The sequence below is a fragment of the Neofelis nebulosa genome, chromosome 17 (genome assembly GCF_028018385.1).
Source record: "Neofelis nebulosa isolate mNeoNeb1 chromosome 17, mNeoNeb1.pri, whole genome shotgun sequence".
Classification (NCBI taxonomy): Eukaryota; Metazoa; Chordata; class Mammalia; order Carnivora; family Felidae; genus Neofelis; species Neofelis nebulosa.
Window position 1 is genome coordinate 48,703,526 of NC_080798.1, and position 13,617 is coordinate 48,717,142.

A 13,617-nucleotide genomic window follows, 5' to 3' on the forward strand; every position below is an offset into this window, starting at 1 on the left:
TCGTTCTAGCTTTGAGAAGAATGCTGGTGCAATTTTGATTGGGATTGCATTGAATGTGTAGATAGCTTTGGGTAGTATTGACATTTTGACAATATTTATTCTTCAAATCCATGAGCACGGAATGTTTTTCTATTTCTTTATATCTTCTTCAATTTCCTTCCTAAGCTTTCTATAGTTTTCAGCATACAGATCTTTTACATCTTTGGTTAGGTTTATTCCTAGGTATTTTATGCTTCTTGGTGCATTTGTGAATGGGATCAGTTTCTTTATTTGTCTTTCTGTGGCTTCATTATTAGTGTATAAGAATGCAACTGATTTCTGTACATTAATTTTGTATTCTGTGACTTTGCTGAATTCATGTACCAGTTCTAGCAGACTTTTGATGGAGTCTATCAGATTTTCCATGTGTAATATCATGTCATCTGCAAAAAGTGGAAGCTTAACTTCATCTTTGCCAATTTTGATGCTTTGATTTCCTTTTGTTGTCTGATTGCTGATGCTAGCACTTCCAACACTATGTTAAACAGCAGCGGTGAGAGTGGACATCCCTGTCTTGTTCCTGATCTCAGGGAAAGAGCTCTCAGTTTTTCCCCATTGAGGATGATGTTAGCTGTGGGCTTTTCATAAATAGCTTTTATGATGTTTAAGTATGTTCCTTCTATCCCGTTTTTCTCAAGGGTTTTTATTAAGAAAGTATGCTGAATTCTGTCAGATGCTTTTTCTGCATCGATTGACAGGATCATACCGTTTTTATCTTTTCTTTTATTAATGTGATGTATTACATTGATTGATTTGTGAATGTTGAACCAGCCCTGCAGCCCAGGAATGAATCCCACTTGATCATGGTGAATAATTCTCTTTATATGCTGTTGAATTCTATTTGCTAGTATCTTACCGAGAATTTTTGCATCCATATTCATCAGGGATATTGGCCTGTAGTTCTCTTTTTTTACTGAGTCTCTTTCTGGTTTAGGAATCAAAGTAATACTGGTTTCATAGAATGAGTCTGGAAGTTTTCCTTCCCTTTCTATTTTCTGGAATAGCTTGGGAAGGATAGGTATTATCTCTGCTTTAAATGTCTGGTAGAATTCCCCTGGGAAGCCATCTGGTCCTGGACTCTTATTTGTTGGGAGATTTTTCTTTTTTTTTTTTTTTTTTTTTTAATTTTTTTTTAACGTTTATTTATTTTTGAGACAGAGAGAGACAGAGCATGAACGGGGGAGGGTCAGAGACAGGGAGACACAGAATCTGAAACAGGCTCCAGGCTCTGAGCTGTCAGCACAGAGCCCGACGCGGGGCTCGAACTCACCGACCGTGAGATCATGACCTGAGCTGAAGTCGGCCGCTTAACCGACTGAGCCACCCAGGTGCCCCTGTTGGGAGATTTTTGATGACTGATTCAATTTCTTCGCTGGTTATGGGTCTGTTCAAGCTTTCTATTTCTTCCTGATTGAGTTTTGGAAGTGTGTGGGTGTTTAGGAATTTGTCCATTTCTTCCAGGTTGTCCAGTTTGTTGGCATATAATTTTTCATAGTATTCCCTGATAATTGCTTGTATTTCTGAGGGATTGATTGTAATCATTCCATTTTCATTCATGATTTTATCTATTTGGGTCATCTCCCTTTTCTTTTTGAGAAGCCTGGCTAGAGGTTTATCAATTTTGTATATTTTTTCAAAAAATCAACTCTTGGTTTCATTGATATGCTCTACAGTTTTTTTAGATTCTATATTTATTTCTGCTCTGATCTTTATTATTTCTCTTCTTCTGCTGGGTTTGGGGTATCTTTGCTGTTCTGCTTCTATTTCTTTTAGGTGTGCTGTCAGATTTTGTATTTGGGGTTTTTCTTGTTTCTTGAGATAGGCCTGGATTGCAATGTATTTTCCTCTCAGGACTGCTTTCGCTGCATCCCAAAGCATTTGGATTGTTGTATTTTCATTTTCATTTATTTCCATATATTTCTTAATTTCTTCTCTAATTGCCTGGTTGACCCATTCATTCTTTACTAGGGTGTTCTTTAACCTCCATGCTTTTGGAGGTTTTCCAGACTTTTTCCTGTGGTTGATCTCAAGCTTCATAGCATTGTGGTCTGAAAGTATGCATGGTATGATCTCAATTCTTGTAAACTTATGAAGGGCTGTTTTGTGACCCAGTATGTGATCTATCATGTTGAATGTTCCATGTGCACTTGAGAAGAAAGTATATTCTGTTGCTTTGGGATGCAGAGTTCTAAATACATCTGTCAAGTCCATCTGATCCAATGTATCATTCAGGGCCCTTGTTTCTTTATTGACCATGTGTCTAGATGATCTATCCATTGTTGTAAGTGGGGTATTAAAGTCCCCTGCAATGACCACATTCTTATCAATAAGGTTGCTTATGTTTGTGATTAATTGTTTTATATATTTGGGGGCTCCTGTATTCGGTGCATAGACATTTATAATTGTTAGGTCTTCCTGATGGATAGACCCTGTGATTATTATATACTGCCCTTCTTCATCTCTTGTTACAGCCTTTAATTTAAAGTCTAGTTTGTCTGATATAAGTATGGCTACTCCAGCTTCCTTTTAACTTCCAGTAGCATGATAGATAGTTCTCCATCCCCTCACTTTCAATCTGAAGGTGTCCTCAGCTCTAAAAGGAGTCTCTTGTAGACAGAAAATAGATGGGTCTCATTTTTTTGTCCATTCTGACTCCCTATGTCTTTTGGTTGGAGCATTTAGTCCATTTACATTCAGTGTTATTATAGAAAGATATGGGTTTAGAGTCATTGTGATGTCTGTAGGTTTCATGCTTGTAGCGATGTCTCTGGTACTTTGTCTCACAGGATCCCCCTTGGGATCTCTTGCAGGGCTGGTTTAGTGGTGATGAATTCCTTTGGTTTTTTGTTTGTTTGGGAAGACCTTAACTCTCCTTATATTCTGAATGACAGACTTGCTGGATAAAGGATTCTCGGCTGCATATTTTTTTTTCTGTTCATCACATTGAAGATTTCCTGCCATTCCTTTCTGGCCTGCCAAGTTTCAGTAGATAGATCCATCACTAGTCATATCGGTCTCCCTTTTTATGTTAGAGCATGTTTATCCCTAGCTGCTTTCAGAATTTTCTCTTTATCTTTGTGTTTTGCCAGTGTCACTATGATATGTCATGCCGAAGATCGATTCAAGTTACGTCTGAAGGGAGTTCTCTGTGCCTCTTGGATTTCAATGCCTTTTTCTTTCCCCAGATCAGTGAAGTTCTCAGCTATTATTTCTTCAAGTACACCTTCAGCACCTTTCCCTCTCTCTTCCTCTTCTGGAATCCCAATTATGCATATATTATTGCATTTAATTGTGTCACTCAGTTATCTAATTCTCCCCTCATACTCCTGGATTTTTTTATCTCTCTTTTTCTCAGCTTCCTCTTTTTCCATTTTTTTATCTTCTAATTCACCTATTCTCTCCTCTGCCTCTTCAATCTGAGTTGTGGTTGCCTCCATTTTATTTTGAAGCTCGTTTATAGCATTTTTAGCTCCTCCTGACTGTTTGTTAGTCCCTTGATCTCTGTAGTAATAGATTCTCTGCTGTCCTCTATACTTTTTTCAAGCCCAGCGATTAATTTTATGACTATCATTTTAAATTCATTTTTTGTTACATTGCTTAAATCATTTTTGGTCAGTTCGTTAGCTGTCGCTACTTCCTGGAGTTTCTTTTGAGGAGAATTCTTCCATTTCGTCATTTTGTATAGTCCCTGGAGTGGCACGGAACTGCAGGGCTCTTCCCCTGTGCTGTCTGGAATAACTTGCATTGGTGGGCGGGGCCGCAGTCAGACTGGTGTGTACCTTATCTTCCCCTCTCCCAGGGGCAGGACTCACTGTGGAGTGGTGTGGCCCCTGTCTGGGCTACTTGCACACTGCTAGGCTTGTGGTGCTGCTTTGATGGGATCTGGCGTGTTAGCCGGGGTGGATCCACAGATGCACAGGGGCAGGAGGGGCAGGCTCAGCTTGCTTTGCCTTTGGTGGTCCACTTCGGGAGGGGCCCTGTGGCACCAGGAGGGAGGCAGACCTGTCAGAGGGATGGATCCACAGAAGCACAGAGTTGGGTGTTTGCACAGTACAAGCAAGTTCCATGAGGGGAACTGGCTCCCTTTGGGATTTTGGCTGGGGGATGGGCGAGGGAGATGGCACTGGCGAGCACCTTTGTTCCCTGCCAAGCGAGCTCTGTCCTCTGGGGCTCAACAACTCTCCCTCCTGTTGTCCTCTAGCCCTCCCACTCTCGGAGCAGAGCTGTTGACTTATAACATTCCAGATGTTAAGTCCCACTGGCTGTCAGAACACACTCCATCTGGCCCCTCTGCTTTTGCAAGCCAGATTCAGGGGCTCTGTCTTGCCTGGTGGGCTGGCTGCCCCTCCACCGCCCCGGTCCCTCCCGCCAGTCCGTGTAGTGCGCACCACCTCTCTACCCTTACTACCCTCTTCCCTGGGCCTCTTGTCTATGCTTGGCTCCGCAGAGTCCATTCCGCTAGTCTTCTGGTGGTTTTCTGGGTTATTTAGGCAGATGTGGGTGGAATCTAAGTGGTCAGCAGGACGATGTGAGCCCAGCATCCACCTGTGCTGCCATCTTCCTCTGTTGAATCTGTACTTTTGTTATTTCAAGAATATTCTGTAAATGGAATTATACAATATGTAACCTTTTGAGACTGGCTTTTTAAAAAAACTTGTTTAATGTTTTTATTTATTTTTAAGACAGAGACAGAGCATGAGCAGGGGAGGAGCAGAAAGAGAGGGAGACACAGAATCTGAAGCAGACTCTAGGCTCTGAGCTGTTAGCACAGAGCCCGATACGGGACTCGAGCTCACGGACTGTGAGGTCATGACCTGAGCCCGAGTCAGATGCCTAACCGACGGAGCTACCCAGGCGCCCTAAGACTGGCTTTTTTTTCAATGAGCATAATGCCCTTGAAATCCATCGATATCAATAGTTCATTCCTTTTCATCGTTCATTAGTATTCCATGATATAGATGTACTAGTTTCTTTACCCCACCCAACACCCCTGTGAATATTTTAATACCACAACTATACTGTATATCTGTTTATGTACTGTGGCCTTTTGGAATGCCATAAATCATTGTAATATCTAAAATTTTTTCATTCTCCCCTCCATGAAGCAATTTTTTCCCTCTTAGAGGTGATTTGACCCCATTGCAAACGCATATTCTAGAAGAATTTGCTGACTTGGTTTTTTCTCTTGCTCCAGTTAAGTGCTCAGCTCCAGATGGAAGTAGAGCGACTTATAGTCCAAGGCTATTCCATAGAACATCAGAAAACAATTATCCCTGATTCCACAGATGACTTCAGCTACCGGAGTCGTCACAGACTAGCCAAGTGAGTGTCCTTCCACGGTAGGCTTGTTTCAGAGGATAGCAGAGCAAACAGTGTTGCCCACTGGAATGCTGCCTGAATCAATTAATGGTTGATCATGTAGAAATGAAATCTACTTGCGTCCTATATCTGTTATCTTCTAGCATCCAGCCAACCAAGCAAGTCTCTGCCTCTGAAAGGCGGAAACCTCTGGCTTTGTTTAATGGATAGGCCTGGCTTCAGGTTCATGAGGGCCCACACTGAATGTGTTTTGGGAATGGCTGAAACGGCAGTGTGAACTTTGGGGGAGGGGGGAGTAATCTTGCTTCTATAGCCTCCTGTCTGGAGGGTGGTTGTTCTGTCCTCCAGTTCTGAGGTCAGAACTGTGCACAGGAGATAGAAGAGAATAGCATAGTCACTCTTTTGGAAAAGTGACTGGTAAAGAGAGCCTTGTTAACTGTTTCAGAGTCCAGCTGCCAGAGTATATCCTGGACTTTGGCTACATCATCCTTGGTGACATCCGAACACACATCATCAAGATCACCAACACCAGTCACTTCCCAGTGTCCTTCCATGCAGAAAAGCGCATCCTTCATGACACGGGTAACCAGACTGGGGAGACCCTTTCTTCTTGCACTTTGTCATTTCTAACAGGGTGCCCACGTGTACTGATCTTCTGGAGTAGTGTTCATGCTTCTTCTGGGATCAGCTGAAAGAATTCTTGGGCCGTTAATTGATTCTTTGAATGGTCATGGGTATTAATTGATACTTTGACCCCAGAAGGGCTCTATCTCCTGCAGCTCTTGTTTGCCATTTCTCTTTCCCACAAAGAAATTTTGTTTATCTGGGTCCAGGTTTCAGTACTGAGTTAGATCGTGTAAAGAATCTGCCTTACTGTGAAACGGAAACATTCGAAGTGAAATTTGACCCACAAGGGGCCAGTCTCTCAGTTGGAAACAAAGAGGTCGTTCTACCCATCAAGGTAAGATGCACTGCTGGGCCCAGCTGACCCTCCCCAGCTACGAGCTCTGCTTGCCAGTTACCCCTAGGATGAATCAATTGCTATTTGAGAGCCGTGATTCTTCCCCCAACCCCATGCCACGTGGTAACAGCAATTTTATGCCCATTCTAGGTGGTTGGAGGGCCAACGGTTCACATCTGTCTCCAAGCCAAGGTGACCATTCCTGCGATGACACTGTCTTGTGAAAAGGTGCAGTTTGCCACAATTCAGTGTGGACAGTGCCTCGTGGAGACTATTCAGTTTTCCAATCATCTCCAAGTCCCTTGCGAATGGTTTTTCCTGAGCCATAAGCCAGTTAGCAAGGTAAATGGGTTGTAACCCACTGGTCCCCTTTTTCCCATCTCCATTTAATCCAGATATGGAATTCTGGGCCTTCACTTTCATTATTTCACTCTTCTTCCCAAGACGTGCAGTGACAACCATGGCTTCCTAAATACATTCCAGGCCCTTAGCCCAGCGTTCAAGGACTTACCAGGCCGTGCCGTCTGGTAGATGTGTCAGTCATCTTTGTAGTCCTGGTATCTACACCTTCCCTGACACCTGGAAGGGACTCAGTAAATGTAGGCTGGGTGAGTGGAGGATAGAATAAATTTGCTTTCCATAGAAGACGATCTAATTGTCTAATTATCTGTTAACCAGCTGGAGAAACACATGCCAAAGTACTTAAGACGGAAACTACGTGCTGAATTAAAGCCAAAGACACGAATCTTTGAGATCCAGCCCACTTCTGGGGTCTTGGATCCTGATGAGAGGTCCAACGTGCAAGTGAAATTCATGCCTAAAGAAGAGGTAAGCTTTGAAGAAATGTGGTTTCATTCGGAGTCTCTGGGTCTCTTTGAGCTTTACTCAAAGGCCACACTTGATTAGGCAGGACTCTAGGGAATTTTTGAGTGACCTTTGCCTCGCTATTGTGATAAAGACATCAAGTGCTTGTTTCATGTTGGAGCTGTGTGGCCTGGTAGTTAAGAACACCAGTTCCAGAATCAGATCTGTCTAGCACATTGACTTTTATCAGCAGACCTGGGTTAGTGGCCTTCTGCTTCTGTACTGAGAGATTTCATGGCTTTGAGTAAATTCCTTAGCCTCTCTAAACCTCAATTTGCTTATAGATAGAATGGAAAATAACAATATCCCATGCAAAAATCCTTATTGCAATTTTAAAATCCACTAAGCTCCAGAAACTGGGGAGGTGGGGGAGGGGGGTATTTCATAAGTTTCAGGCCCAAACTCATTTGGTAGAAAAGCCTAATCTGCACTGACAGGAGACTACTTAACCTTTATTTATTCCACTTAGTTTGCAGAGTCAAACATTGTAACTGCGGAAATACTAGTGTTTGATTATCGGGGACCTGATTCGGGCCCTGCTGAGGACATTATGTAACATGGGGTCTATGCACAGCATTTACCTTTTTAAAAATCTGAATTTGAAATCATCTGGCCCCTAGGGTTTCAACTAAGACATTATCAACCTGCAATAGCTACTTCCTAGGGTCATTTTGAAGATTATATGAATTAATGTGAATAAAATACACAGCATACTTCTCTCTATGTAGTGTCTCAATAACTATTTGCTGTTACCATCAGTAGTTGGGATACTTCCTGGTAGACATACCACCCGGGCCTCACAAACTTTTTTTGTGTGTGTGTGAATGCCATTAACACAAAGCTACTCCAAGCAAAGCACACAGTAAAAATAAAGTCCGGGGCGCCAGGGTGGCTCAGTTGGTTAAGTGACTTCGGCTCAGGTCATGATCTCACAGTTCGTGAGTTTGAGCCAGTGTCAGGCTCTGTGCTGACAGCTCGGAGCCTGGAGCCTGTTTCGGATTCTGTGTCTCCGTTGCTCTCTGCCCCTCCCTTGCTCACTCTCTGTCTCTCAAAAATAAATAAACTTTAAAAAATTAAAAAAAAATAATAAAAATTAAAATAAAATAAAATAAAATAAAATAAAATCCTAGAGCCAGAGAGGGTCTCAAGAGATTGCACTGTAAAGACTTGTGCTCAAAGCCTAAGGCCTCGGGGAGATGTCTTTCTCTACTTTAGTCTTTTAAAAGAAAAAAACCCATGTGGGTTTTACAGAATACCTACAGTTAACTCCCATTTTCCTGGTAATGGAAATGCTTTGAAGAAATTTTTAAGAGTCTGTAGTGAGAAAGAAGAAAAGCAAATGACTTCATATGTGATTCTTTTTTAAAAAGCCCGTTTCTTGAATTATCAGAATCTCCCAACCCTTTCGACAGAAAAGAGAATTAATATGTTTGTCATTCTTAGAGAGTCTGAAGGGGTGTTACTGTCAGGGTTGTCAAGATTTTGGATAGTTTATTAAATGAGAGACATATCAGTAAATAAATTAAAAAAAAAAAAAAGAAAGGTTTGTTCAGGTGGTTCCATATATGTTGAGTTGGAATTGGTCAAAGTTAATAGAATATCTCCACCAATTTAGAGGGGAATTTGTTGGCTGTATACAATTAATTGGTTAGCTTTGCAACACATACAATCCACATCTATGTTTCCTTCAGCATCAGCAGCACAAGAGAAATCACTGATGTTATAATATATGTGCAGAACACTGTGTTAGGAAACAAGGAAATGAATGAAATGTTTATTTTTATGGAAATATTTCCATAAAAAGCAATTAAAATATAGAAGTTTGGGTCAGAAGGTGCTAAGCCCATAACTGTTAGTTAGTCGATAATTCATTCTCTTACTGTCTCCGTCAATTGATATTTTATGGGTGTGTATATATGTCCATACGCATTCCATCCATCTGATTTTCTCCCTTGAGCTAAGATAGTTAAGAGCTCTTCAAATCATGAAGCCACTCATGGCCTCCAAACCCAAGCCATGAACCCACCTGTATCAGAATGACCTGGGCATCTGGTTAAAAATGCAGAATTCCCAGCCTTACCCTGCCCCTGTCAAGTTGGGATATTTAAGGTTGGGGCCTGTGATTCCACATTTTTAGTAGGTCCCCCAGTAAAAACCAGATTAGAATAGTTGATATCACTATTAACTGGTATTCAGATTGTAATTATATCTGATAAACTGAATGCCCCAGCTGATTACTCCTGACCCACTGCTTAACTGTATTTTCAAATAACTTCTGTATATTAATTCAGATGTTCCAAGAAACATACTTGGAGACAAGGATTCAAGTGCAAACAGATTATTTGGAAAGTGTAGGAAACACTGATGGAGAAGTAGAAGGTGATCAGGGAAAGGCAGGCAGCTAATAAGGCATGTGAATGAGCTAGCTACCTTGGAGACTGGAACATAATCCTACTGGGAAACTCTGTGGAAATAGACAAAATGCATATTTCGGAATTATCTCTTCCCAGAAGCAAGGGACCTGGGGTATTTATGTGGTAGTTCCTGAGTCAATGTTTGAGAATTGCTCCTGGAAGGGATTAATCCCCAGCACTTCTGCTCCACCCTTCCCTGCCCATAGGCAGCAGGGCCCATGAAATGAGAGCCCAGGGGTGCAGACAGTGGCCCATCTGAACACACTGGAGGGTCTGAAGGATCTGAGTGCGGCATTCAGAGGGCCTTTTACGAGTGATGATGCACTTTGTACAGTGCCTAGCATGCTAGAAACCTAGTATTAATGCAGTAATATAAATTACTCTCATGTAATTTTACATGAAAAGTTTTCTCTTTTTTTTTTTTTTTAACATTTATTTACTTTTGAGAAACAGAGTGTGAGCAGGGGAGGGGCAGAGAGAGAAGGAGACACAGAATCCGAAGCAGGCTCCAGGCTCTGAGCAAGCTGTCAACACAGAGCCTGACACAGGGCTTGAACCCACGAACCATGACCTGAGCCAAAGTCAGACGCTTAACAGACTGAGCCACCCAGGTGCCCCAAAAGTTTTCTCTCAATTTTGTCCCCACAGTGGCTTTCAGGTTTACAGAGCATATAACACAAAAAGTTAAGATGCTTGTTTTGTTTTTTATGATTTCCAGAAATTCTACAGCCAAACCCTGGTTTTCCAGATTGCCCAGAGTCCTCAAAAGCTTACACTGCTGGTAGAGGGGCAGGGTCTTGAGCCACGGTTGGAATTTAGTCCCTCTTTTCTGGAGCTGGGGCCACTGCTGCCTTATGCACCTGGAGACGAGGCTGAGGTGGTGGTAAAGAATCCCTGCAACTTTCCCATTGAGTTTTACTCCTTAGAATTTGACCAACAGTATCTCCTAGAAGAGAAGGTGAGCAGAGGCCAAAACCAAATTTCCTTTTCCTATCCCTGCTGGGTCCTACCATGTACCTGTGCTCTTCCCTCTGCATGGACAACTAACTTCCTCCTAACCTTTGCCTCTTCTTCACTTTAAGCCCTTCCTTGTCAATTTAAAGTCCACTTTGTAGCCTTTTCTGACCCTTGCTCTGAGCAGAATTTATTACTTCTTTGTGATCTCATTACACATTTTAAACAACTAATTGAAAAACTAATGTGTGCTAAAACTTTAATAGTAAAGAATGTATGCCGCTGTCATATTTGAAGTGAGTTTCTTGTAGACAGCATGTAATTGAATCTTTAAAAACAAAAATACACTCTGGCAGTCTCCATCCTTAATTAGTGTATTTAGACCATTTACATTTAATATAATTATGTTAGGGCTTGAATCTGCCACTTTTTTTTTTTCTGTTTGTTCAGGGCTACATATTTTCCAATTGTTCCTCCATGTACTTGTTTTAAACTTTTTTCTCACAGCAAAATTGAGAGGAAGTTACAGATATTTCCCATATGCCCCTTTCCCCACACACATACATACCTTCCTCCATTATCAACATCCCCTACTAGAGTGGTACATTTGTTACAATTGATGAACCTACATTGATACTTCATAATCACCCAAAATTCACAGTTTACATTGGGGATCACTCTTGGTGTTGTACATTCCTTGGATTTGGACAAATGTATAATGACATGTATCCAGCATTATAGTATCATATAGAGTATTTTCACTGCCCTAAAAATCCTCTCTGCTCTGCCTATTCATCCCTCCCCACCCCCCACCTCCTGGCAACCACTGATCTTTTTACTATCTCCATAGTTTGGTCTTTTCCGGAGTGTCATATAGTTGCAATCATACAGTACACCTTTTCCAACTGGCTTCTTTAATTTAGTAATATGCACTTAAGTTCCCTCCATGGCTTGATAGCTCATTTCTTTTTAGTACTAAATAATATTCCGTTGTCTGGACATAACAGGTTATTTACCCATTCACCTACTGAGGGACATCTTGGTTGTTTCCATATCTGGACAGTTATAGATAAAGCTGCCATAAACATCCACGTGCAGATTTTGTGTGGACATACATTTTTATCTCCTTTGGATAAGTACCAAGTAGCACAACTGCCAGACCGTATGGTAAGAGTACATTTAGTTTTATAAGAACTGCCAGACTGTCTTCCGAAGTGGTCGTACCATTTTGCACTCCCACCAGCAATAAGTGAAAGTTCCTGTTGCTCCTCATTCTCATCAGCATCGGATGTTGTCAGTGTTTTGGACTTTGGCCATTCTAATAAGTCTGTAGTGGTATCTCATTTCAATTTGCATTTCCCTGATGACATACAATGTGGAGCATCTATTCATATACTGATTTGCCATCTGTATATCTTCTTCAGTGAGGTGTCTGTTAAGGTCCTTGGCTCATTTTTTAATTGGGTGATTTGTTTTCTCATTGTTAAGTTTTAAGAGTTCTTTAAATATTTTGAATAACACAAGTTTATCAGATGCATCTTTTGCAAATATTTTCTCCCAGTCTGTAACTTGTCTTTTCACTCACTTGACATTGTCTTTTGCAGAGCAGAGGTTTTTAAATTTAAGGAAGTCCACCCTCTCAATTATTATTTTCATGGACCATGCCTTTGGTGTTGTATCTAAAATGTGATCACCACACCCTAGGTCACTCTTATATCACCTTCTAAGAGTTTTATAATTGTATGGTTTTCGTTTAGGCCTATGATCCACTTTAAGCTTTGTGAAAGATATTGGGTCTATCTAGATTTGGGTATTTTGTATGTGGGTGTCTGGGTCCAGCATTGTTAGTTGGAAAGTGTCTTTGTTCATTGTATTGCATTTGCTCCTTTGTCAAAGGTCAGTTGACTATATTTATTTGGGTCTACTTATGGGCTCTCTATTCTGTTCCACGTCATCTCTCCAGGTCCCTTTTTACTATCTCCATCCTGTTCTGCTACCTTGAGGCTGAGCTGTATGAACTGCTTAGTACCCCACTTTCTAGAAACTGCCTCTTAGTTCCCTACTGTGAGAAATTATGAAATGAGCCACTAATCTCTTTTTCTCTCTTCTCACCATCCTCTAATTTAAAATGATATTCTTGGGGCGCCTGGGTGGCTCAGTCGGTTAGGCGTCCGACTTCAGCTCAGGTCACGATCTCGCAATCTCATGGTCCCTGAGTTCGAGCCCCACGTGAGGCTCTGGGCTGATGGCTCAGAGCCTGGAGCCTTCTTCCGATTCTGTGTCTCCCTCTCTCTCTGCTCCTCCCCCATTCATGCTCTGTCTCTCTCTCTGTCTCAAAAATAAATAAACATTAAAAAAAATTTTTTTAAAAAGATATTCTTTTAAATTAATGCCTGCTGGGTAATCATCTCATGTACACTCCCTCCATGTTTTGCTTTTTGTGGTGTATCTGTCATGTCAGAGCTTATAATATTATGATGTCAGAACCTAATTTCTATCACTTAGTTTTAGTTCTATATTTAAATACATTCAATGTTCAACACCAGTCCTTGTGATGAAGCTTCTTCAGTAACCACTCTATTGTCTGAAGCTCATTCTCTAGTGGATTCCTCAGGTAGGGATCATGGGAACACTATTCCCTGAGTACACATACGTTCATGACTATTTATCTGTGGCTTTTATGCTTGAAGGTAAGTTTGGTTGGATACCATATCCTTGGCTCACATTTTCTGCACTTGAATATCTTAAATGCATTGCTCCATTGTTTTCTCCTAAGGTTTTGCTGTTCATGAAGTCTGATGCTTTTTTGCTTATTAATTAGTTATCTATTGCTGCAAAACAAATTACCCCCAAGCTTAGCAACTTAAAACAATAAGTGTTTGTTATCTCATGTTGTCTGTGGGTCAGGAATTTGGGAATGGCTTAGCTAAGGTGGTTCTGCTTCCTCTGGACCCTCCCCCAACTCAGCCTTTAAATCTTCTGTCTTCTTTACATGTAATATTTATGCTCTACCCAATTTAGATTCTGCATCTCGAAGTTTTTCTCAGAAGGGGAATTTGTCTCTCT

General features: G+C 41.3%; 1 protein-coding gene across 12 annotated transcripts in view; it reads left to right on the forward strand.

Moving 5' to 3' along the window:
* Positions 1-13,617, forward strand: part of HYDIN (HYDIN axonemal central pair apparatus protein) — a 439,740-nt gene that overhangs the window by 308,847 nt on the left and 117,276 nt on the right. For all 12 annotated transcript variants that reach the window (XR_009256078.1, XR_009256079.1, XR_009256080.1 and 9 more), the window contains 6 exons: positions 5,234-5,361; positions 5,804-5,940; positions 6,192-6,319; positions 6,470-6,661; positions 6,998-7,147; positions 10,316-10,555. Coding sequence is in view for 9 of the 12 variants with exons in the window: in XM_058708213.1 (XP_058564196.1) it covers positions 5,234-5,361; positions 5,804-5,940; positions 6,192-6,319; positions 6,470-6,661; positions 6,998-7,147; positions 10,316-10,555 (975 nt within the window). In the remaining 3 variants the exon portion in view is untranslated. The remainder of the gene's footprint in view (positions 1-5,233; positions 5,362-5,803; positions 5,941-6,191; positions 6,320-6,469; positions 6,662-6,997; positions 7,148-10,315; positions 10,556-13,617) is intronic.